This window comes from Pipistrellus kuhlii, unplaced genomic scaffold (assembly GCF_014108245.1).
Source record: "Pipistrellus kuhlii isolate mPipKuh1 unplaced genomic scaffold, mPipKuh1.p scaffold_m20_p_5, whole genome shotgun sequence".
In the NCBI taxonomy this organism is placed as follows: Eukaryota; Metazoa; Chordata; class Mammalia; order Chiroptera; family Vespertilionidae; genus Pipistrellus; species Pipistrellus kuhlii.
In genome coordinates this window covers 62,988,686-63,015,783 of record NW_023425551.1, presented here as the reverse complement: position 1 = coordinate 63,015,783, position 27,098 = coordinate 62,988,686, and the positions used below count along the sequence as shown (strand labels likewise).

Sequence of the window (27,098 nt, the reverse complement as noted above, 5' to 3'; positions counted from 1 at the left end):
GGCTCCTTGTGTCCTTCTCCTTTCCTATTTCTCTTCAGGTGCCCTATAGAACTGGATCCTTTTCATCCAGAACCATGTAGACATAGAAAATTTGTTTTATCTTGGAAGAAAGGATATGTGAAGATCCTTTAGGAAATGGCATGTAGGAAGGGTTATAGGTGATATATTACTTTAGACATCATATCTTTTAACCTCTTCTAATGCCCCATATTTGGAGTTTTCTCTTTTACTTGTGATTTTTTGTTTGTTTGTTTGTTTGGGTTTAACCCTTTAATACTTTCCTTTGAGAGCCAAAGTAGCTGAGCCCTTTGTAGCACTCTTGTTCTACATTTGTTGTAGCCCAAATTGCTATTAATGGGCTATTTTCTTGATGGATTACAGAACTTTTTGGTCTTGTTCAAGGTGGCCAGAAGCTTCTGCTCTGTAATAAAAGAGATTGAGACTTGAACTTGGAATAAAAATATCTAGGTTTTAGTCTCAAATTTACTCCCTATTAAGTCTATGATTTTGGATAAATTAAATAGCTTTTTAACTTAGTTTCTTTATCAAATAAAAATAATACCTACCTCACAGGGTTGTTGTGAGGATGAAATGAGGTAACAAAAATAAATTTGAGCTCTTTGAAAACTACAAATCATAAAGTAGGACTATGCAATTGGAAAGTTTTGTTATTTGTGCAGAGTGAATGGGAGAATTTTTAAAGGGGCTTAAAAGTGGTTCTACAATGGAGGACTTTTGTAAAAAAAAAAAAAAAAAAAAAGAAAAAGAAAAAACTTTTTTTTCCTCAGTGGGATTTACCCCAAGTGTTCTCGGCAGTTATTAGCTCCTTCTTATTGTCTTAAATATATCATATGTGATTTTTTTTTTAAATTGTTATCACCAATGGTCTTACCACCTCTTATCCTATCATGGGACCAAGCAGTTGGCAAGGATGGCACCACTTGAATTGGGCTTGTTTATATTCTCCTTTTTTTCAGGGACAGAGTGCCAGATTAATGCCAATAGTTGGTATTGGGTCTTTGGGAACGTGAAGCTTGTGGAATTGATTCTTGTCATCCCTTGCTGACCAATAGTGGATTGCATCATTCATTATTTTAATTATAGTAATTTTTAAAAATTGAATTCTACTTACTGGACATGCATCTCTGCACTTGAAAGTTAACATATTAAAAGCATTTTTTTTTCTTCCTTGGTTTTCTTGTTCATGTGGATAACCCAGAGAATGCCTGAGTCTAAGGTGCCATCCTCTGAGAATCATCGCCCAGAAATGTGCTCTAGCTGCAATGTTCCTCTTCCCATTGGAGACAACAGCTCCTCTGGGAGTTGTACCAGCAGTCCACAGAGGATAGTTTCTCAACCTTCTTCTGTTGAGAACCCATTGGAGAACCAAAAAAATGATCAAAATAATTCAGATTTTAAGATCTCTGAGACAGATACACTTAAACCATCACAAAATTATCAGAATCTGCCTTCATCTCCTCTTCTGGTCCCCCAAGAATCTTTGGCCTCTTCACAGGTCAAGGAGGATTTACCACCAGAGTCTTCAGTTTCACAGCATGGACAGGATGCAATCCTCTATCTCCAGACACAAGTGGCTGAGATGTCCCGAGTGATACGTGATCTGCAGTCCAGAAGTTGTTTCAGATTTCATCATTCTAGGCCAAGTGAGAACTCCTCAGTTCCTTGGGACATCACCTCCAAGGAAGAGAACTTATCCACAGTTGAAGAAGAAGTAGATTGCAAATCCCCCTCAGCTGATGACAAAGGACAGCCCACGGATCCCAGTCAGACCAGTTTCACAGGTCTTTTGAAGAGAATGGAACAGAGAGGTGTTATAAAGAGAGTAACTTTACAATCTGAAGCAGAGTCATGTGATGGGAAACCTGATTGTGTGACTTCTAAAAAACGTCTGGTTCCTCCGCTGCATCCTCTTCTGAGAATTGCCACCACCGAGGTTTTTAAAGACCCTGCTGATTGCCATCCTTCTTCTTTCATGGGACACAGGGTATATCCTGTGGCCAAGGATACCTCTCCTTTTCAACCAAATCCTCCAGCTGAGGGTCCCATTGTAGAAGCATTAGAGCATAACAAAAGAGGAAGCACAACATCTCTTCTAGATTCTACCTCAAAGGAAATGGAGGTCATGGGTTGTAGATTTTACCATGCTGCTTCCATTGCAGCCCGAGCTGCTAGCTACATGGCCTATATGACTCAATATCAACGTAAACTCTGGGAAGACATGGAGGATCTGGTCCATGACCCAGAGTTTGATCGCGGAAAAGCAAGATGTATAATATCTGATGGTATGGATGCAGGCCTTTGGCAGCTTTGTACTACTAGGGACATAATGGACTCTGTAGTCAGAGTTATGGCAATGGCAGTAGACTACAGAAGGCAAGCCTGGCTCCGACTTACATCTCTCACTAAGAAAACCCAGGAGAAAATCTCACACTTGCCCTTTGATGGCACTTCCCTCTTTGGACAAGATGTGAATGCTGTTGTTGCAGAAGAAAACAGTATAAAAGAAAATGACTATAAAGACCACCACAAATATTATAACCAACATCGATACTTTTATAGTCATGATCAGAAAGCACATTATCACAGTAGAGGGTACTCCAAAGGGGATTGGTACAAGTCCCGAAACCACCCCTATAGATACAGAAAAAAGGGAGAATCTCCAGAACGCCACGGGTACAAGAATTGATAGCCTGTCTGTTTAGCAGTATAGCCATCCAACATCCTAAGTATTTCACTTGCTCTTCCTGACTTAAACAGATCTACATGTAGGAGGTCACCTCAAAACGGAATGCATGTATGGAATTGCTTTAGCTTACATTTAAATTCTAGACTGTTGGAATGAATTATATAATAAATTATGCTTATTGACCAAGTAAGCAGTGGAGATTTTTCATCTAAGTAGGGTTGGACAAAGATTTACCCATTATTTCTGATTCAAAGTAAGTACAGAGGAAGGTGCTCAGGAATCGGAATCCTCTTGTGATCAAAGCAAACTATAAAGATTTATTCCTCAGGAAAATCTTGCTGGTAAATTGAGGACCAGCAGATTTATGGCCTGGAAATAACCCACTACTTACACAGATCTCTGTTTAACACAGAGGCAAGTCCTTCATTTTTAGTTTAACAGTGCTTCCTTGTTCAGGCTTTGCTTGTCAGATCTTTACAAAATGACAAATCTTTTTATATCAGGATGAACTCACTGAGTGCATACAACTCAAGCTCTGTGAGACTTCAAAATCAACCATGAAGCTGTATATCAAGAACTGGAATTCAAGTCCAATTTTGCCAAATCTAGTTTGCTTCCAGTGGGATGACTAAATGTTACAGGCCTACAGTGGGCACCAGCTGGAAAAAGACTTTTTCTACCTATACTTTCTAGAATAATTTCACAGTTAACTATCTTCATCAAGACTGGTTGCTATCATACCATTATCACTCCAAGTTACATATGAGAGCATTCTTAGTTGTTGCCACTTATAAGCATCTGACCTATTAAACTCGTATCAATCACCAAGTTGTGAGACCCAGTAATGGTGTTCTCTCAGGATAATCTGGACCTTTCACCAAGATGACCTTCTTAAACCCATCTTCTAAACAGTTAAATTTTTTGAACTTGATAATTCATCACACTTTAAATACAAAACAAGATATGTGTATTAGTGACTGGAAATAAAAGATGTTACACCATCCAGGCATGCAAATCTGAACTCTAAAAAGAGCAAGAATTCCAAACATGCCTGACAATCCAGTTCTCTTACTGTAATAAAGAGGAATGCCATCAATTGATGCTATTGAGAAATCCATAAGTTTTAGTCTAAATGTTGATATAGTAAAGAGAACATCTCACATAGTTCTGTTTCTGGATATCTATCTAAATGATATATCCTTTAATGATAACTTAAAAATCTGAAATCAAGACTTCAGTGACATGTTCTTTGTTTATTGTTTCCTTAACCTAGTCAGACTTTTACCATGAGAGACGACCGTGGTTTAATTAATAGTTCACTCTCCTGGAACTAGCAGCAGATACCTCAAATACATGTCTCACAGTATCTTTTCAATCTCAAGGGAGTGGCTGTACTGTATACCAACCCTTAGATCCTTGTCTTCGCAGCATGACTTCAGAAATGGAGAAAATTGTCAAGTTTGAAGGGTCTGAATACATGACCCATTATTACTTGCTTTGCAGCCAAAATAGTTTTTTTTAATTGACAGACTTATAACTTTGTAACTTGTTTGTCAAATATCTACATCTTTTTATCTGCTTGATTGAAATATTTTGGGTCTACTGTTAGTGGGATATAATACTGTTTTAGTTAGGATTCATGTGTTTTCAGTTTCTTGCCATAGTTCTTGTACAGTGGTAATTGACGGTTTTCCTAGAGCCCCACTTTTTAATAATTTATTAGAATCTCATTCTTTCTCTCCATCATAACCATATTCAGCACCATATTTGTGTTATAAGGTTGAAGAGGCAAAAAATTCCTACTTGAAAGAAGTTATTTACTTAGATACTTCGAGTGTATTGTTTTAGTCCTATTTGTAGTTTAAGTCTAAACTACAGTCTTGAGATCATCATCTTGAAAGTTTGGTCATATCTATGGTTCATATTTACCTTTTTATTTCTGAATTTCCGTAAAGTTTTACTTCTACTACTTTAGATTCATTCCAGTGCTGTAGAAATTGTCTTTCAAATTGAACTCTAGAAGAGCATTAATTAACTGCCTATAAAGAAACCGAGGCCTAAAAAATCATACCAAGAGTTTAATAATACATGATATGTACTACCCCAATAAAGTAGTCTTATGTGCCATCAACATGGGACTACAGTTTCTTCTGTGAAAGGACTAGTCACTGGTGAGAGAGGCAGACCTTGGAACTGTTCTGTATGTCTGCACATAGGTGTTCCAAATTAGCTAAGACTACTTTAAACTGCTCCCACTTTTCCTTTCTTTCCCTGAATTAAATTCTTGGCCACAAACTTGATTTTTGAGGTATTCTTATTTTCCAGAAACCAAGCCAAACTAAATGATGCTTTAAGTATGATTTTCTGAAATTGTGTTGGCACTTCTGCTTAATATGCTCCTCCTTTGTAATTTTTTATTGTGGTTAAAAAAAGATAACCTAAAATTTACAGCCTTATCCATTTTTAAGTATAGTTCAGTAGTAGTGTTAGCTATATGTACATTGTTGTGTGTAGCTCCTCCTTTTTTAAATATTTCTAAAACAGCATTGCTATTCTCTTCCTCCTGTTATGTTGCTCAATAATAAAGCTGAAAACATTGCTTTATCACTCTCTAATTGCTATGTCCAAGTCTCTCCAGGAGATTTTCCTACAAGTAAAAAGATTTAGAAATTATTGAATTTTGGTAATCAAGTAGGTAACATCTGAAGGGATTTGACAATTGAGTGGGGATGGGGACAAAATGCTATAGAGTTAGGACAGTTTGTAGTTATAGATTAGCTTCTTGACTACAGAAGAAACATTCTTAACCTGTTTGACTTTTTGTTATTTTAAACTTTCCCTGACATACTTGAATGATGATGGTGTTATGAAACAAAAAATGAGGATTTGGTCTACTGAGACTACCCCAGTAGCATATAGAACTCATAATTAGATAAGTTTTCATATGTGCCTGTGATGTGCAGAGCCTATGACAAAATTCTCCATTAGGCTAACCTCTTATGTTTAAACACTTTTTGGTTTTCTGGGAGGCCTTGGAATAATTGTAAGTTAATAATTTGGTATTTTCAAAAGGGATGTATCTAATGATCCTTTTTCTTCAAAATGTTATTTCTTGACTAGACATAAAATATATGTGGACACAATATGATTTCTTGTAGTTCTGTGTATGGAGAAATACTGTTTCCATTAATTGTTATATGAAGTGCCTTTTAAAATTTCACACATGTTTAAAAGTTAACATTTTGATGTCTTGCATATGTTGCTGGTGATAAGTGAATTTTGTACAGTGATTTTTAATCTTGTAGTTTATTCATTTGTATAATTAATTGCACTATCTAAATGTACTCTCCTTCTGAATGTTTTTTGGTTTTTTTATAGCACTGTTTATCCATTTCAGAAGGTTGTAGAGTATGTCCCTCCTTTATTTAAATAACTTCACAATAGTACATTTTAGTTAATAGTGATTAGCTCAGTTTTGGGGGCATTAAGGCAGCTTTGATTTCTATCTGTAGATTGTAGGCTTTCTGATTGAGTCATTTGTCTCCTATCTAGCCATGCTAACACAACTTCCATTTGACATTAGGAAAAAGTAGTAAATTTGCTGACACTTTATCTTTCTATTTTTTCTTAAGACTGTGTGACAGCTTCCTTATCATTTATAATTGCAATTTAAACTTTTTAAAATTGTGTGGCACCTTCTTTATCATTATAATTTCATTATTTACTTAGTCCTCAAAATTGCATTTAAGGGGAGCATAAACTCTTTCAGCCTACTTGGATACTATTTAGTATATCACATTAGTACTGTACTGAGTGATCTGATGAGTAATGTCTTTGAGGTCCCAATACATACAGGATAAATTCTCAATTACCAAATACAAGGAGGTTGGAATAGGCACAGTCCAGAATCCCTTCTAGTTATAAAATTGGATACAGTGTTGAATGACATGAATAGCATTAAATGCCACATTCAGTATTCTTGAGGATATAATTAATTGGGATTCTAATGAAGGGCCAAAATTATGGATTAGATCTTTGTAGAAAGAGTTTTAAAGATTGCAATAACTGAAAACTTTTTTAAAAAATGTGAGGCATATTTTGCCTGTGACTTGCACTATTTAGGTTTCCTCATATTTTGAAATTTATAATTTTTTACCTAATGCTAACCACAAGTCCAATTGTCATATCTGTATGCATCGGCCAAATCCATTCTATATAGTTTTTCATTAGTGGATACACTTAACAAAAATATACACGTGGAAGTTATCAGTAAGCTGATGATCATTGCATTGAATGAAAATATTTGTTATTTTTTTCAGATAGAACAAGTTTTATAAGCCATTAAAATGTCCTTAAAGGAGTTTCCCTTCCTGACTGAATGAGAATATTGTTTTATTAAATCTTTTTTCTCTTGATTAGTGGAATGGTATTTTTGTACTATTTTGTCTTTTCATTTGCTTGATTTTATATAATGAGAACTTTTCTATAGTAGTGTTTGATAACATTGAAGTATCTTATTACTGGAAATTATGTTTGCTTCTAGTTGGCTATCACTGGAAGCAATCACAGTCCAACCATGACCTTTTGATGGTAGCATATCAGTTCATTCTTTGTATTGCTCTTTTCTTCTTTATGTAACATCTCTTAATCTCTTTGATGGAGGTTATATTTTTCATTCTACCCATAGAACTAGCCAAGATTCTACGGCCATACCACTCTGAACGCGCCCGATCTCGTCTGATCTCGGAAGCTAAGCAGGGTTGGGCCTGGTTAGTACTTGGATGGGAGAACTAGCCAAGATTTAAGATATTTTCTAGTTTTCTCTTATATTGTCTTAAAAAAAGGTAGCGAGTCCAGTCTCTTAAACTACTCCCTCTCTATTGAACCTTCATTGGTTTTTAATGCTTTCTTGTTTAATGGTAGTATTATTTTCTCATTTTTATATATTCTTCACACAAATGTATTATTACATGTAGTTTATGGTCAATTGCATCTTTTCTCTGTATAAAGATTTTAGTCCCTTCATGAATTTATAGTATAGTTCTGAGATGTGTACTCTATCTTAAAGTTAGCCAGTTTTCTCTAGGTCTTAAGGGCTTTACTGATTTTGTTGAGGTAACTGTCCATTTCAAATGGTCTATTAGACTTTCTGATGCCTTGCTAAGAATTCAACAAGAGTTCTCAGGTTGTCTGTACTTTTAGGACTTAGGAGCTCTCTCAAGTTGTATTGAGTTTTCAAATATTCCTGAAAATATTTCTTGGTAGGGGTGAAGTAAGTGCTTTATATCTTGTAATAATTTTTAAAGTTTTTCCTCTGACCTTAAATATTTCAAGGGTTGTTTTGAGTTTTGTTAGTTGTCCCTTTATAAGACTAACTTTGAGATGCTGTTTCTCCTCCCCCCAGGAGCTATCATATGCTTTCTGTTGTTGTTTTCCCCCCTGGCCCATAAGAGTTGTTCTATCACAGCATTCAATTTTAAGGGCTACAATTAGACCTCTTGTTAACTCCCATTTTTATTTATGATGACTATGTTTCACAATACTTTCATTTATAATGTAATGTGCTAAAATATCTAGTTGGTTTGCAGTCAGCTTTATCTGTTCTTATTTTAATTAGTGGTGCAACAATGATGTAAACGTGGGGGGAAAACAATTTTTGTCACAAGTTTTAAATTTTCAGCTCTATTTTTAAACATTTATTTACATTAAGCTTCCTGCTGTTAAGTGTGCAGACCATTCTTTTCTGTATTGGGTGGAATATAGTTAATTTGTAATAGTCTCATTTAGAATCTGAGCATAGAGTTGCATGCATGTTGGTCTTTGTTTAATAGCTTGTAACAGCACCTATTTTCTTTTACTTTTGGCAAAAATATATTTTGATAGATCTTGGAAGCACCTTGATAGCCTTGAGTCTAATTGTCATCTGCCTGAGAAGGAAGTAGAGGAGAGAAACTTCACTTATAGAACTTATATTTACTAGAATGCTAGAAGGCACTTGCAGACATTCACCCTTATTTTGCAGATGAGGAAATGAAATTTACCAATAAGCCACTTGCTCAAGCAGCAGAATTGAGCTTTGAATTCTATTCCTTCATAGTCTCAAGTCAATTGTACTAGGCTGCCTCCCTGTATATTTCAAGGTCCCACTCAGATCTTACCTTTCTGATTAGCTAATTTGAGATATACTAATCTTTGTCTTCCATGATACACACTAATCTTTGATATATAGTAGTAGTGTTTGTGATTATATATATATATATATATATATATACTCTCAACCCTTAGTATTTGATGCCTTATATTAACTAATTCCTGGTTATTTGGCTTGTCAGATAAAAGACTCTAACATCTTAGTTTTCCCATTGAAGTTTTACTGTACTAGACTATGATTATTCTTGATGCATAGTCATTGGCTTCTCTTTCATATGTTGCTTATTTGCGTCATATTTATTTTCAGCACTGATTGTTTAAGTCGGGTGGGGAAAGTCTGGCCCTGGGGCCATATAAGGCTATGAAATCATTTGGTCTGGCTCTGCCAAGGCATTAGGGGTGAATTAATTAAATGTTTGGCCAAATAAAGCAGGCTAATTTTTAAGTTGGTAATTTTGTATGGCCCAAGACTGATGTTATAAATATCCAAATGGCCCGTGGCAGAAAAAGGTTCTCCACCCCTGGTTTAAGTAATGGTTCTTACTGCTTTTTTTTTCTTTGTTCTATCTTTTTTGTTTGTTACACCCATTTTGTTTGAGATATACACAAACATTTTTTTACTGGTAACTTGAGGATATTGGCTTATTGAAAGGAAGGTAGAATGATGCAAAGCACGTGGTATTTGAATTTCAAACACCTTGACCTGAGTATTAACAAGGCACTTATTTTCTGAGCCTCTGTTTTTCTACTTTCAAGTGAGGTAATGCCTAGAAGTACTTTGAAAAGTCGAAAGCCCAATATAGATTTTCTTCAGTAGTTCTGCTATTTCTGTCCATATTGGTAGTTTCTTGTTACTGTGGGATGGTATTGGATATAAATACAGATACACTTTAAGATGTATTTAATAGCATGTAATAGTTTCGTGTCATCAGATTATGTTCCTCTTGTTTTCAGTTTTTTAAGGTTGGATTCAACTATATTGCAAGCCCAATAATGTACTGTCATTGAAAAACATTTAAAGTAAAACAGTTTCTTTTTTCAAGGGCAAGCTAAGAAATGTTCATAATAAACAATAAGAAAAATTAAAGAGAATGTAGAATGAAGAGCTAGGATATGTAGGTATGTGTATACAATTTTTGATGGATGGTATTTTGTCATTTTGTGTCAGTGTTGAAAACAATAATCTTTTTATTTGTTAAACATCTCTTTCAGTAATTGCCATGTGCAGGCAGGTAGTCTGTCTGGGATGCTGGGTGTTAATACATTGTGGACCAGTAGTTTTATTGCTAGCTTTAATCAGTGGCCAGATAAGTTTCTATTGAACGAGTACAAAAAATGTTTTACATAAATTTTAAAGGCACGCTTTAAAATTAAATATCCATTGCATTTTGGAGTTATTTATTACATGTGCTTACAAGCTAATATCTTTTTAAAGTATGTTTGGCCACGAGCCTTAGAACAGGAAAACATGAGAATTCTTGTGATCTCTCTGCAATGTGTTAAGAGATGTTATATTAAGAGAAAGGAATACCAACACAGTGTAATTATCCTGTTTAGAGGAATGCCTGTGATGAAGTTGGGACAAAAGAGAGATTCATCTGGAGGGTTAAGGAAGCTTTTCTTATCAAATTCTTGAGCTGAAGTTTGGTACACAATCAGCAATGGTTGATTGGACTAGTGGAGAATAGGAGCAAGGCAATCGGGTGAAGGAATCAGTGTATGAGAGCATGGGAATGATGTGTTTCTGGTTTCAGAATTGTAAGAAATGGCCCTTAAGAGGCCAGAATTGGAGGGGATTAAGCTGAAGGAAGAGGATACATTTCATTACCCATGAAAACATTGGTTCCTATCTATTCAGAATACACTGTTTGTGTAGCCTTTACTTGTAGAAAGTAAGTCTGTCTAGACTAGAGGCTGGTTTGTATTGTAGTCCACTGTAGACATCTGGAGCAATTATTTTTCTTCCTGAGCTGAGCCAAAGGAGAGCTCTCAATCAGTGCACCCCTACCCCATAGCTCAAGCATTGAAATAGAAGTGAGATATTGGTAGAGAATAGCTTTGAAGATGAACAGGATAATGTCCCTGAAGTGGAATATGACATCCCATTATGGGTGTATAGTTGCATACTTTAGGCTTGTCTATTGGCAGTGTATCCTCGGAGTAGCTAAATGTGGGTAATTTCCCTGTATGTTGGCTTACAGATCATTTGTGGGTGGACTTGTGGAAAATGAAGAAACTTCTAAAAAAGTTGCTTCATTGTAGTTATGAGGTATTGTATTGAAGGAAGGCCCTGTGAACTTCGTGCAAGTGGTATCTCCAGCAGCACACAAAGCACATTTTGTCAACTTCCTGTTGGTTTTTCCTCTGTTTGATTTTCTTGCTGCTGTTGTCACTTTCACCTGTTCTCTCTGCATAATTCATCTTTTTTTTTTTTTTTTCCCTGTGCCAGAGGTAGAGCAGTGGCACTCAGGATTAAAATGATGTAACTCTGCTTTGTTTTGCTTTGCTTTATATTCAGATATATTTTTTAATTCCTTTAAGTTCCAAAGTTACATTTATTTATTTATTTTTGTCCTGTACTGAAGGAGAATCAAAGTCATCCTTCCTAGGAGGGATTTTTATACAAATAGATATTGTCAGTTTACCCAAAAAGACAATACAGGAAGAATCTTATTTAACAGGCTCAATGGTACTAGCCTTCTTAACTTACTAAATTACTTTACAGAATGGGGTATAGCTGTATGTATGTTTTAAAATTTGTTCGTATAAAATAGATGAAAAAAATAAAGTAGATGTTCTGTGTACTTTGTATTTGTAAACAATAACCATTTGGAGTAGGATGGAGATTGCTTTGTACAAAAGGCTTGTTTCCTGGTTCCAAAGCTTTGCTGCTGGAGATGGTAAATAAATATTGTACTACTTTGCTGTGTTTATTTCTTCTGCTTTATCTGTATTGAATATAAAATTCTTGAGGAAAATTGTTGCTTTTCAAAATGTTTTTTGGGATGTGACTTGAGTTCATGAGTTGGGCAGAAGAAACTTCTAGTAAACAGCACTTCTAGGGGTGCAGACTTCAGACTAAACTATGGACCAAAGCTTTAGGATGGGCAATTTAACTTTGTATGAAGTAATGCAATTTCAGGAATTCTGTTCAAGTGCGCTAGTTAGATGGATAATACAATTTGCAAAGTTAGTTTATGCCACTTTTGCAGTTAGTTGGTTGCTCCATTGAACTTTTTTAAAATTGGGATCCCTTACATAGAATATAAAGATGAAGGAGAGAATAGACATCCTCCAATTGGTATTCCTCTGACTAATCAGTGCCAGCTGACACTCAAGATATCCTATATAATAAAAAGCTAATATGCAAATCTATCAAACAGCGAAACGAGTGGTCACCATGATGTGCACTGACCAGCAAGGGGCAGACACTCAATGCAGGAGCTGCCCCCTGGTGGTCAGTGCATTCCCATGTGGGAGTGCTGTTCAGCCAGAAGCTGGGCTCACAGTGGGCAAGCTCAGCAGTGGTGGAGGGAGTTTCTCCCACCTCTGCAGCAGTGCTAAGGATGTCTGACTGACAGTTTAGGCCCACTTTACGGTAAGCCATCAGTCGGACATCTCCCAAGGGTTCCTGGACTGCAAGAGGGCTCAGGCTGGGCTGAGGGACTCCCCAGAGTGCACAATTTTCATGCACTGAGCCTCTAATAACAATATAAATAAACCTTTGCCTTGTGTTGTTTTATCTATATTCCCTCTCCCTTTCTTCACCACCCTCCTTCCTTCTACAAGTTTCATCTTTTTTTATTCCTGACTTTTTTAGTAGCCAAAAAGTGCCTTGGTGAGTCAGGGAACTGGGTTGTTACATCACTTTTCTGGATAATCGCTATTTTTACAAAGTGTTTTTTCGTAGAGAATATCACCTAGTATGGTACATAGAATAGAATTATTCTATTTCACAGAGTGGGCCAGTGACTGTATTTATATTTTTCATTAAAAAATACTTAATTTTTTTAATGGTTTTTGTTACTTAAGAACTAAAGTATTTTTTGAGATAAGTAATTTTAAAATATAAATCATTTGCCTATCATAAAAAAGCCACAAAATTATCTACGCGCCATAGCTGGTTTGGCTCAGTAGATAGAGCATTGGCCTGTGGACTAAAGGGTCCGTGTTCGATTCGGGTCAAGGGCACATGTCTGGGTTGTGGGCTCAATCCTCAGTAGGGGATGTGCAGAGGAAGTAAACCAATGATTCACTCTCATCATTGATGTTTCTATCTCCCTTTCCCTTCCTCTCTGAAATCAATAAAAATGTATTTTAAAAAATGATCCATTGCCACAAGCTGTTATAAAATAATAATATCTCCTGTGTAAGACCCACTTTTCTGCTGATTTTTTAGAGATTGCTTTACAAAAGCAGAATTGCTACTTTTGAATAGAAGAAAAAAATCCTCTATTTGATTTGATCTTGGGTAAATATTTCTAGAAAACCGATTTAGCTAGTTATGGCAATAACAAATGACTTAGAGACTCAACTTTGGGTGAGCTGATGAGTGGGAAGTAAAGTGAAAGATCTGCCTGTATTTAATATTTGAGAAAGTTTGGATGCAGAAATTCTTACCAAAATATTATCAAACTAAATTCTACAGTAGATTGAAAGGATCATACAACAATCAAATATAATTTATTTTGGGGATGTAAGGATAGGTCAACATTTGCAAATCAATCCACCTGAACACCACAGTGACAAAATGAAGGATAAAAATCATATACAGAAAAAAGTTTTTGACAAAATTCAACATAATTGTATTGTAAAAACCCTAAAGGAAGTGGGTATAGAGAGAATGTACCTCAGCATAGAAAGCTTTTCCTCTGAGATTAGGAACAAGACAAGGATGCCACTTTTATTCAACACTAGAGGCCTGATGCATGAGATTCATGAAAAGGGCTCAGCTCTCGCAGCCCCAGCTTCATCCGGAAGGTCGTCTGGACAATCGCTCTGCTGTTCAGTCTAATTAGCATATTAGCTCTTTATTATATTGAGGATATATGATAGTGTTGGAAGTCCTAGCCAAGGCAGTCAGACCAGCAAAGAAAAGGCACCCAACTGGAGATAGGAAAGGAAGAAGTAAAACTCACAGTTTGCAGATGATTTAGTACTATAGAGATGGTCCCTGATTTAAGATGATTTGACTTATATACCTTTAGGATGGTGTGAAAGTGATACACATTCAGTAAAAACTGGCTGGGCCAAGCTATGTTCTGTAGGTTAAGTGTAGTAAGTGCATCTTATCCACTTAAGATGAGTTGATTGGGACATAACCCCATTATAAGTCAGTGAACTTCTATATATTGAAAATGCTAGAGAGTCCAGCAAAAAAACAGGACTAATAAATGAACATTAAAGTTGCAGTATAAAAAGTTAATATGCAGAACTATCAGAAGAAGAAATTAAGAAAATTCTATTTATAATTGCATCAAAAAGAATAAAATACCGAGGTATATATTTAACCAGAGAGATGAAAGACCTCTACACTGAAAAGTATAAGACATTGGTGAAAGAGATTAAAGAAGGCACAAATAAATGAACATAAATTCGTGCACATGTATGGGAAGAATTAATATTAAAAATGTCCATAGTACTCAGTGCATACACACATTCAATGCAATTTTTATCAAAATTCAAACAGCATTTTTCACATAACTAGAACAAATCTAAAATTTGTATGGAACCACAAAATACCTCAAATAGCCAAAGCAATTTTGAAAAAGAACAATGTTAGAGATAGCACACTTTCTGATTTCAAACTGTATTACAAAGCTATAATAATAAAAAACAGTATTGTTTTGGCATAAAAACTGATACATAGATCAATGGAACCAAATAGCCCAGAAATAAATCCACACATATATGGTTAATTTATGACTAAAAACAATTTCTTCAATAAGTGGTAGTAGGAAAACTGGACAGCAACATGCAAAAGAAATGAAACTAGACCACTATCTTACACCAGGCACAAAAATTAACTCAAAAATGTTTGATTACAGACTTGAATGTAAGACCTGAAACCATAAAACTCCTATAAGGAAACAGGCCCCTTGATATCAGTCTTGGCATTTACTTTCTGATCTGACTCCAAAAGCAAAAATAAACAAGTGGGACTATATTAAACTAAATTGTTGCACAGCAAAGGAAACCATCAAAATGAAAAAGCAGTTTACTGAGTTGCAGAGGATATTTGCAAATTATATATTCAAGAAGGGGTTAATATCCAAATGTATAAATAACTAGCAAAACCACCAATTCAATTAAAAATGGACAAAGGATATGAACACTTTTCAAAGAAGGCTTACAGATGAACAACAGCCACACTAAAAAATGTTCAACATCACTAATTATCAGGGAAATGCAAATCACAACCACAATGAGCTATTGCCTCACTTCTGTTAGAATGATTATCAAAATGACAAGAAACAGTGTTAAAGAAGATGTATGTAGAGGAAGGGGAACACTCGTACACTGTGGGAATGTAAATCGATGCAACTACTATGGAAAACAATATGGAGATTTCTCAAAAAATTAAAAATAGCACTACCATATGACCTAGCTATTCTACTTAAAAAAAGGTATATGCACCCATATGTTCACTGCTGCATTGTTTATAGTAGCCAAGGTATAGAAACAACTTGAGTGTCTATTGATGGATGAGTTGATAAAGAAAATGTGATACATACAATGAAATAAAACTCAGTGAAGCAAGTTAGATAAATACTGTCTGATTTGTATGTGCAATCTTAAAAAAAAAGAAAAGAAAACTTAAAGATACGGAGAACAGGTTGGTGGTTATCAGAGGGTAATGGGTTGGGGGTTAGAGGATGGATAAAATGAGTGAAGGGGCTTCAATTGTATAGTGATATTTGGTAAGACTTATTTTGGTGATTATTTTGTAGTGTATACAGAAATCGAATTATGCCATATACTAGCTACCCTATTTCCCCGAAAATAAGACAGTGTCTTATATTAATTTTTGCTCCCAAAGATGCACTAGGTCTTATTTTCAGGGGATGTCTTATTTTTCCATGAAGAAGAATAAGGTACACATTTATTGTTAAAAGAAAATAAGGTAAATTTATTACCTGTATACGGTTCAGTAGTATGGTAGTTGTCAACACAAATCAGACAAACTGTGAATCCTATAGTATCAAGAATTTATTCATTTATTCAATGACAATCATGTCATCATCTTCTGGAACATCATCATAACAATCCAATTCCTGAATTTCCTAGTGAATTTCTTGTGACTCCATTTCTTTCAGTATCAGTGGACCAAATCTCTCATGTTTAGCCTGGGGGGGCTTTATTTTCGGGGGAATGCCTTATATTTCAGAAGGAAACCTGTAAGTAGGTCTTATTTTCGGAGGATGTCTTATTTTAGGGGAAGCACGGTAATATAGTGTTATATACCAATTTTACCTCAAAAATTAGTATAAAAATAAGAAAAATATTTGAGAAAATTATTCAAGAGACCTTCTTTGAAAAGTTTTATAAAACAGTTTATAGCCAGTTTTTTCAGCATTCAATATCAGTTTGTAATACCAAAGTGGGGGGTTAGCAAGCATGTGGTACTTAGCTTTCTATTCTATAATACATTTCAGGATTGAGAGTGAATATTTCATGAAATAGGCATTTGTAGATAAATATTAAAAGACCGCTCATAAAATCATTTCAGCATGCATTCATCAAGACTAGACAAATGGACAGAAATTCAAGTTCTAATAAAATGTCTTTGTGACGTAATTAGCTTCCTTTTGAATAAATCTATTAAACTTTGAGAAATTACATTTGTGATTTAAAAAGCTAATGATTTTGCTTTCTATATTTAAAATCCAAACCAGAAAAGCAGTAGATCGGGTCTAAGTTGAACTATATATATATATATATATATATATATATATATATATATATATATATATATAAATAATTGATTTTTTTTTTTTTTTACAGAGAAGAAGAGAGAGGGATAGAGAGTTAGAAACATCAATCAGCTGCCTTCTGCACACTCCTTACTGGAGCATGTGCCTGCAAGCAAGGTACATGCTCTGGACCAGAATCGAACCTGGGATCCTTGAGTCCACAGGCTGACACTCTATCCACTGAGCCAAACCAATTAGAGCTAAGTTGAATAATATTTTTAAGTTTTAACTTTTAATTTGACTGTATTTACTTTTTAATATTTTAAATACATTTTAAAATACAAATCCATACATGTGCTTTGGAATTTTTAAAAGCATATATGTAATTTGCCGAAACCGGTTTGGCTCAGTGGTAGAGCGTCGGTCTGCGGACTGAAAGGTCCCAGGTTCGATTCCGGTCAGGAGCATGTATGTTGGTTGCGGGCACATCCCCGGTAGGGAGTGTGCAAGAGGCAGCTGGTCAATGTTTCTCTCTCATCGACGTTTCTAGCTCTCTATCTCTCTCCCTTCCTCTCTGTAAAAAATCAATAAAATACATTTTTAAAAAATAATAAAAATAAAAGCATATATGTAATTAAAGAAAAATACACATTTACAAATGTGTTTTAATTGCAAAATGCTTTTTGCTTTAAAATAGTAATGGTGTTTGACCTCAGAACTGTATAAAAATATTTACCCAGTAGCCATTAAGCCCGTTGAACTGAAAATGATTTGCCCTAATTCTTGCTTGATATCTATTTCTGTTATGTTTGTAAAATAATATCACCTAATTATTGCATTACTAGAGACAAAAATCTAGAGAAAAAAATACAATCTACTAATAGATTATGTTCCTTATAAATACAAAATTTTCACCTGTCTTTATGAAGGGTATATGTTAAATGTAGTTTTATAAGGCATAAATTAGTGATTTAAACAAAATCCATTACATTTTCAAACAAGAGATTGAGATTCTCAACAGTTTTTGTCCTTATACAGTCTTGTTCATTAATAAGTGAAAATTTATTAATTTTATTAATTTACATATGCTGATTGTAGAAATATTAGAAAATAGAATTATAAAAAGAGAAAACTCTCCCGACAAAAATAACTATTATCGTTTTTATTTATACTTGCTAGATTTTACTATATATTTTTAAAGGAATCATTTTTACTTTTTTTTTTTTTAAATAGGTTTTTATTGATTTCAGAGAAAGGAAGGGAAGGTGATAGAAACATTAATGATGAGAGAAAATCATTAATCAGCTGCCTTCTGCACGTCCTCGATTGGGGATCGAGCTGGAAACCCAGGCATGTGCCCTGACTAAAGGTCGAATCATAACCTCCTGGTTAGAGAGTTTACACTCAGCCACTGAGCCACAATAGCTGAGCTCTAATAGAAAAAAATATATATATATGATTTTATTTGTTTATTAAAAAAAAATTAGGTTCACAGCAAAATTTAGACATGCATAGCTTCCCCTATTATCAACATCCCCCAATGCAGTGGTACGTTTGTTATAATTAGCGAACCTACATTGACCCATCATCACCCAAAGTCATTAGAGTTCACTCTTGTTGTAAATCTGTGGCTTTGGACAAATGTATAATGATAGGTATCCACCTTTATAGTATTATACAGAATACTTTTACTGCCCTAAAATTTCTTTGTACTTAGCTAATTTACTCCTCTCTCCCTTCCCACAAAGCCCCTGGCAACTATAGATCTTTTTTACTGTCACTATAGTTTTACCTTGTCCAGAATTCCATATAGTTACAATCATGGCTTTTTAGATTGGCTTGTTTCCTTTAGTGATATGTATTTCCGTTTCCTTCATGTCTTTTCATGCCTTGATAGCTTGTTTCTTTTCAGCAAGAATAATATTTCATCACCTGGATATAACACAATTTATTCATTCACCTACTAAAGGATATCTTGGTTGTGTTCAAGTTTTGGCAATTATTCATAAAGCTGCTAATTATACTACGGTAGTACAAGTTACTTCACCCCTAACTATTGCTTATTTTATTTGCACCTTTTTCTTAGGAAGATCATATCATCTGAGAACGGAGGGATTTATTTCTTCCTTGATTAGTGGTTTAGTATCTGACATTGACTTGGGAAAATTCTTAGTTATTGTTTCACATGTATTCTCTCCCTTTCTTCTACCATTATTCCCATTATGCATATATTATATCTTTTGGAATAGTTTTTGGATATTCTGTTTTGTTTTTTAGTCTTTTTTCTCTGTTTTTCAGTTTTGCAAGTTTCTGTTGACATATCCTTAAGTGCAGAGTGTGCAGTAGAAGTCTATCAAAGTATTCTTCATTTCAATTAGAGTACTTTTTAAAATTTCTCCAGATTTCTCTTCTTTCTTAGGATTTCCATATCACTTACATTACACATCTGTTCTTGCACGTTGCCAGTTTTCCGTTAGAGCCCTTAGCATATTAATCAAAGTTATTTTAAATTCCTGATTTGATTATTCCAGCATCCCTGCCATGTCTACCATTCTGTGCTTGCTCTGACTCTTAAGACTGTTTTTTGCCTTTTAATTTTTTCTCGAATGGTGGACATGATGTACTAAGTAAAAGAAACTGGTAATTAGGCCTTTAGTAATGTAGTGGTAAGGTATGGGAGAAGTAGTGGCATTCTTTAATCCTGTGATTAGGACTTCATCTTGGTGAGCCTGTGTCCTGGGACTGAACTTCAGCAGTGCTTCTGTGTCCCTCCCCTCAGTGGGGCAAGCTAGTTAGAGGGGCCTGGATTTGGTTTTTCCTTTCTCCTATTTGGAAAGCTGAAGAGAGTTGAGGTTGGGTATTTCCCTCCCACCAGGTTTGTTAAGCTCTGATAAAACTAACAGGTTAGACTCTGGTAAAAGTTTCTCTTGAGCACAAACTTTGTTAAGAAGAGAATGATCAGGCATATTCCTCCCAGCTATTGGAAGCATGAGGGGATTTTTGTCCAGTCTTCACTGTGAGAACCCGGTAGAACTCCTGGAGGTAAATTCACAAAAGTGTGAGGTTTCCCCATGACTGGATCCCCCTGTGATTCTTTGTATCTATCCCCTCCAAGCCCCCTCCCCCCCTCAGTACTATCACCTCACTTTGATGAATCTAAGAGATGTTGACTTGATCAGTTTGTTCAGCTTTTTGCTCATTGTTAGGATGGAATGGCAACTTCTAAGCTCCTTACATGTTGGACTAGGAACTGGAAGTTAGATCTACTTTTTAAAATCAATAATTTCTCTTAAGTAAATACTGTCCTGGCATTGCTGAAAAACTAGAGCCAAGAATGTTTGTACTTTTTGACTGTAAATTAATGGCTTGATGGCGTTATCTTATACACTCAGCACAAAGTGATGCCAAACTTTTCAATATCCAGATGATTATAAAGTAAATAAAGATGATAAATGTCCTACCAGCTAGTTTATTTAACTTTGAAATAAGGTGCTAGTGGACGATTGGCTGACCTACAAAATAACACATGAAATATAAAATATACAAGACAGTTTCTTAGAAATTTGCTAGTGGTAAAGGTAAGTAGTTCTTCAGTGCAACAACTCTTGTAAACGAATATATGTTATCCCAAAGCTAAATTGGTTAAAAGGAATGAAAATTGTTTTTTAATTATAGGATAATGTTAAGCATAAGGACCATATTGACCATCAGAAGGATAAAGTTGCCTTAACTCTGGCTCGTCTAGCCCGCCATGTTGAAGTGGAGAAACAGCAGAAAGAAGAGAAGAATAGAGCATTCAAGGTATGTGACTATTTTAATTGGTGTTTTACAAAATTATGGAATTGTTTATAATAAATTTGTAAAGAGAAATTTGTAATAAATGAATAATTGAATCCATGTTCAGCATGGGTTCTAGACATCAATTTAGTAGAAATTCATAATAGCTTTTTACATCTCTGTTTTTAGTTTGATGGATTCTGATCATATATGTATATAGGGGGGAAAGGCTTACTTTAGTGGATTTTATTTTGGGGAATTAAAATCATTTGATTACTTAAAGCAAATGAGCAATTAAAGGGTTTCTAGTTTATCACAAGAGTGAAAATTGTTTACCAGGTTTGTATGTATAAACTGTTGAAAGGTTATTTTCTACTAAAAAGAGCCAGTCCACTTTCTCAGATTTCAGCCTGTCCTTTCAGATTAAATCAATTACTAAAAGAAAGAAATTTGAATCAGGGTTGTAGAAGAGCTGCTATGTGGAAAATGAAGCCTAATTTAGAATCTTGTGGGATATATTTTCCTTGACTTGCTTTAGAAAGATCCAAATGAAATTATTTATAAAACTCCCTCAATATTGATAAATGTCTATTAGGAGTAGAATGTTGATGTGTTGGGTAAAAAAATAAGCTTCACAGTAGGATTTTAAAAATGGAAATCGAAATCAGGGCTCTTCCAACAGCTATTTGGATTTTAGCAAGTCACTTACCTTTTATTGACTTAGGGCCTCAATCTGTAAAGGGATAGAGTTGGAGATGATCTCCCCGGTTGGGATAAGTTCTATGATTTTATAATCTTAACATCTGTTTTTTATTCTTTCATTACTTATTGGTTATTATAATGGAATGTATATATTTCTATAGCTTGTGTTTTAGTATATCCTAATTTGATATAGAATAAATTAATCTTTAAATTTAGAACTAGGTTTATTTGGAGATATTAACTTTATTATGTAATACTAATTAAATTAGAGCATAGTCTTCTAATTGTATATTTAAAATACTTAAGGGATAGTGATATTTAAAAAATAGAATTATTTCTTTTCTGGCAGAAACATGATTCAACTTTAAGGAAGATTCTTTCCCAAAACTATGTTAAATGGGTCCTGGGGAAAAATCTCTTTGAGAGAGAAATGATTTGCAAGCTGTCCTCCCATTCTGCAGATTTCCTGAGTGATGCTAGCTTCTTTTCCTAGGCAATGTTAATAGACACATCCTATATAATAAAAGGGTAATATACAAATTGTCTCCTCTACTGGGAGTTCAACTGGAGTTTGACCAGGGAGCAGGGCTGGCCCACCAACTGTCTGGGGCCCCTCCTCCCAGCTGGCCTGCCCAAATCTGCCCAATCGGGGCAGACTGACCAGACCCCACTCCTGCATCTGGCCTCTAATAGATAATAAAACTTTCAGATGAGTTCAGAATCTTATAGTCACTATGATAACCAATGGTTTCCTCAAGGAAAGTTTTAACCTCCATCTATGTAAATGTTCATTTGTTATATTAGAGCAGGCGTCCTCAAACTTTTTAAAGTGGGGGCCAGATCACGGTCCCTCAGAGAGCTGGAGGGCCGGACTATATTAACTACTAATTCCTACTGTAACACCTTGGCTGCGCTCACTGCCCAAAAAACCTGGCGGGCCGGATTAGACTCCTCTGCGGGCTGCATGTGGCCTGTGGGCCGTAGTTTGAAGATGCCTGTTTAGAGGCTTTACGTTAGCAATGAAGAAAGTTTTTTGAAATTTTTGTTTAACCAACTGTAAAGAATAAATTTATGTTTTCTAAGAGAAGCTGATCATTACAGATGTTTTAGCTCGTTGTTTGCTATCCATATATGATTTTCTTTTGTGGTTGTTCCTATTTGGTTCTCTTTATGGATAAGTTTAAAAAAAAAAAAAAAAAAAACAACTAGATGACAGAAAACAAAAACTACCCAGAAAGGAAGATAATGAAACGGAAATAAAAATAATTCTTGCCCAGCTGAGTGTGGCTCATGGTTGAGCATCAACCCAGGAACCAGGAGGTCACTGGTTCAATTCCCTGTCAAGGCACATGCCTGGATTGCAGACTCAGTCCTCAGTCGGGGGTGTGCAGGAGGCAGCCAATCGATGATCCTCTCTCATTATTGATGTTTCCATCTCTCTCTCCCTCTCCCTTCCTCTCTGAAATCAATTAAAAAATTTTTTTTAAATTCTTGAAAAAAATCTAGTGGTTGATAAATAACTCAGACTAAAAATAGATAATATTTGTGAATGGTGTTTCACTGTTAAAGTGGATTGTCCGTCTTCGTGATATTAAAGGAAAGAAAAAGAAAATTCATTAAAATCTTTGTTGGATAAATCACTTTCAGATATAATGTGCTGTGCTGACTAGATAACCAGCCACCAGCTTAGCTTATTGGTATTTCAGGAGTTAAGATGACACGCAAGAGTGATGTAACCCTAAGGTTTGTGGAAGTAACTTTGTGATATAGAAAAAAAGGGTGGTACATTTGGAGGTGATTTCAGCCAGCAGATTTTTTTTAGCATTTACTTAGGCCACAGAGTTAAAATTCTGTTGTGAGAAATGGCAAAAAAAAAACATTTTTTTTTAAACTATAAAATAAATTATTGGCATTGTTTAAAATAAGTAGGTTACTAGCTGGCATGCAGTAATATTTAACACCAACATAGTAATTTAATTTAAGAGTTTTTATTGTGATAGATTTTTGTAAGGAATGTCAATATATCATGTTTAATTTTGTAAATAAGAAAAAAAAATCTTTAAAGCCCCCTGGAAGTTTGCCAAATTGCTTTTTTTGGATAGACTATCTTGGTTTCTCATAGTGTGTTATTCAGACCACTTTGAAAAAAAAAAAGTGATTTGCTAAATTGGGATACTGCATAATCTATGGATGAAAAATCACAGGCACATTATAGAACCTTAAGGCTTTGGAAATCCTGCAGTAAAGGATCCTTTTAAACTTGATATTAAAACCAATGTTTTTATACTTACTTAGATGATACAGAGGATTTTTAAATATATATATAACGCATATTAACATCTTTGAGAATATGTCTTCTATGGCTGTATTTGAATAATATTGTAAGATTTTTTTTCAGATGAAAATTTTGAATCTCTTTGTCCTTCTGCTTACTCTTTCTGATAGAAGATCCTGTTATTGCTAACTAGGCCATTCATTATTCTGACCTATGTCTTGAAAATCTAATGTTCATGAATTTGTCATTTCTTGTTAAGAATATAAGCTTTTTGAGACACAGTACTGTTTAAGTGCGTAGATCCTACAATCTGATTACAAGAGTTTAAATCCTGGAATTGTTATTTATCCTTGGGCAATTTATTTGACCTTGGTTTACTTCAGTTTCCCATTATAAAATGGAACAATAGCCCTGGCTGGTTTGGTTCAGTGGATAGAGTGTTGGCCTGTGGACTGAAGGGTCCCAGGTTCAATTCTGGACAAGTTGCTGGTTCGGTCCCCAGTGGGGTGTGTGCAGGAGGCAGCCAATTAATGATTCTCTCTCATCATTGATGTTTCTCATCTCTCTCCCCTCTCCCTTTTTCTCAAAAATCAATAAAAAATATATTGAAAAAATAAAATCAAATGGGAACAATATACCTATTATGGAGTTATTGTGAGGATTAAATCTACAATAAAATGCTTTTACAACAGTTTCTCAAATGGTAGGTGGTTAATAAGTGTTGTTAGATACAGCATGATTAGAAAATATGCAAGTAGATTTATAGGTAATATAAGTAGAAAGATTTAGAGACTCTTAATAGTTTGAAGTATATAATTTAGTGGTTTGCACTGGCCTGCAGTCTGTTTTGTAAATAATTTTTTATTGGAACATAGCCATGCCCATTTGTTTACATATAATCTATGGCTGCTTTCATGCTACAATAGAGAATGTATAGGATACAAAGCCTAAAATATTAGCTATCTGGTTCTTTATGGAAAAAGTTTGCCAACCCTTGATCTAGATGGCAATAAATGCTTTATATTGGCACATATTAAGTGTGTGCTTAATATGTAAGTAGTACTATTCACTGAACAAATATTTAATAGGCTTCTCTTCACTCCATTCTCTACATAGATAGAGCGTCGGCCTGCGGACTGAAGGGTCCCAGGTTTGATTCCGGTCAAGGGCATGTACCTTCGTTGTGGGCACATCCCCAGTGGGGGGGGTGCAGGAGGCAGCTGATTGATGTTACTCTCTCATCGTTGTTTCTGGCTTTCTATCTCTCTCCCTTCCTCTCTGTAAAAAATCAATAAAATATTTTTTTTAAAAAAGTAGCTTTACAATTGTGAGTACGAGAAACAGTTTGTATTTTTATTAATTATTGTATTATTTTCCATATGAGTAACTATAAACCTATTTTGCCCCACCAGTATAAGAAAAATCAGAGAAAAGTACAAAAGTTTAAAAATGCAACTAATAGTTCATATCTCCATTCCGAGATCTAGCCTTTGAATTTAATATATTTTCAGTCTTTCCCCCCTCAGCAGATAAAGTTATACGTATCTTGAAATTAATCTTTGTTTATATTGGGCCTTATTTGTTTTATACTATTATACTTGGTGGCTTGTTTGATACTAAAAGTATGTTTCTACTTCACTTAAAAAGTGGTTAGTCTTTCTATTGACTTGAATGAAATGTACTTACCTTAATTTACTTAACCAGTGCCCTATTTTGGAGATGTAGGTTGTAGTGAACTTTGTGTAGCTGTAGATAACATTAAATCAACATGTTAGAGCGTAAACCTTTGTTTTGGGACCTAGTTGTGAAGTTCCAAGGATAAAGAGTAATCATAATCAGTACTTACTAGTCATTGATATGTCAAAATCTTTTCTCAAGGAAACCAGATTAGTAATCATAGTTGGTTGATTTTTTTTTTCTTAATATCTTTAGGAAAAAGTTGATTTTCAGCATGCTCATGGCTTGCAAGAATTGGAATTTATTCGAGGATATTCTGATACAGAAGCAGCAAGACTCTGTGTGGACCAGTGGCTAAAAATGCCAGGTATTCTTTAGAGATGAGTGGAACATGAAGGTTATCTAGCTTCCCTACAGTTTTAAGATATTATGTTCATTTATTTGGTTGCTAATGAATATATAAAGCACTGTCATTTAATTTTAATGAATCTTAACGGCCTACTTTACCAATTACCTTCCTACTTTGGCAAAAGTATATTTTGAGTGTAAGTAGTATAAGTCATCCTTGAGCTTATTAGATATTGCTCATTTAATCATTTATAATTTCATAGTTATTACATGAAATAGTACATGTGTATATGGGAGCTTGTGTAACAGGTTACTTGAGGTCAGGAAAAGCTTCTCTGAGGAAATGGAATTTAAGCTGAGATTTAAAGGATGAGTGTTTACTTATTTGTCAGTGCAGCCTATGTAGATATTCTGTAAGTGTCCACGTGGGAGTCTCATCTAAAGCATTGGGTAGCCTCTTCTTCACTAACTCTTTGCAGACCTGACATTCCTGGAAATCTCACTATAAAACATTTTCCCTTACTAGATAATTTGTGGCCCCCCTGTGCCCTGTGTGGCCTCTCCCGGGGTTGGGCGCTGTGGCCTAGCCCTTAGCAGGCCCGGGGACCCTCCGCCCTCTCTCTGCTGTGGGCGAGGCTGGCCCCTCTTCTGACCTCAGACGACTCTGAGCCTTATTTCCCCAAAGTGGCTGAGGAGCATGGGGGCTCCAACCCTGGGTGTGGCAGGGGTTTAACTGGAAGCTCCTGACCCTCCCCCCAGCCCAGGTTCCCCCCAACTTCCCAGCAGCCGGGCCCTTGGCCCAAGGTCTTCGGTGGCCCCTGGGGGCACCAGCCCTGCACCAGGAGGAGCGCCTGCGGGGCCAGGGCTGAAGCTGGTGCACGGCTCTGTCCCCTCTGCACGGAGCAGGCCCGTCCTGCGCCCCTGTGCTCCGGGCCCCACTCCTGTCTCTCCCTGGCTAACTGGAAGTAGAAAATGACCAAATCAGTATTTTTTTTTTTTTTTTAATGAAATGTCATTGTTGGAGGTGGCACAGGCAAGCCTCGGGCAGCATCTCCGGGCCTCTGTGCCCTGCTCCCTGGTGGTTGGGCAGGAAGGGCACCTCCCCAAACCCAGAACCTGCCCCCACCGCCCAAAGGCGCTCACCGGCCCCTGCCCTGCCCGCCCACAGAGCCTCCAGTAGGCGGATTGGTGCTCCTTGTCTGACTGGCTTCTGGGTCTTGGGGTGGGACGAAGCCGGTGTCACCCTCCTGTGAGAAGACATCCAGCCTTGACCCTTGGCTCCCTGCCAGCCCCCGGCCCCCTGTCCGCCATGCATCTCACTCTGGGTGTCTTGGTTTTTTATGTGTCCTTTGTATAACTAAATGCCCATGATAGTATTATAGCTTCAGACTGGAAAGAGCAAAATAAAATAACGCAAAACCAAAAAGAAGAAAAAAGAAAAAAAGGATAAATTGGAAGAAGAGAGATAACAAGTAAATCCCTGCTTTGTGTTCTAGAAATGTTATTACTGAAACCTGTGTAACTTGATGTCCAGGTTGGAGCTTATTGA

At 35.7% G+C, this 27,098-nt stretch overlaps 1 protein-coding gene across 8 annotated transcripts in view; it reads left to right on the top strand.

The window, feature by feature from the left end:
• The window catches only part of ZNF451 (zinc finger protein 451), an 85,756-nt gene that overhangs the window by 10,859 nt on the left and 47,799 nt on the right, over window positions 1–27,098 (top strand). For 6 of the 8 annotated variants that reach the window (XR_004983923.2, XR_004983922.2, XM_045572680.1 and 3 more), the window contains 2 exons: window positions 20,446–20,571; window positions 25,457–25,568. Coding sequence is in view for 6 of the 8 variants with exons in the window: in XM_045572680.1 (XP_045428636.1) it covers window positions 20,446–20,571; window positions 25,457–25,568 (238 nt within the window). In the remaining 2 variants the exon portion in view is untranslated. Of the gene's footprint in view, window positions 1–1,219; window positions 11,836–20,157; window positions 20,349–20,445; window positions 20,572–25,456; window positions 25,569–27,098 lie in introns of those variants that run through there. The other 2 variants (XM_036415484.2, XM_036415485.2) reach the window with 2 other exon arrangements.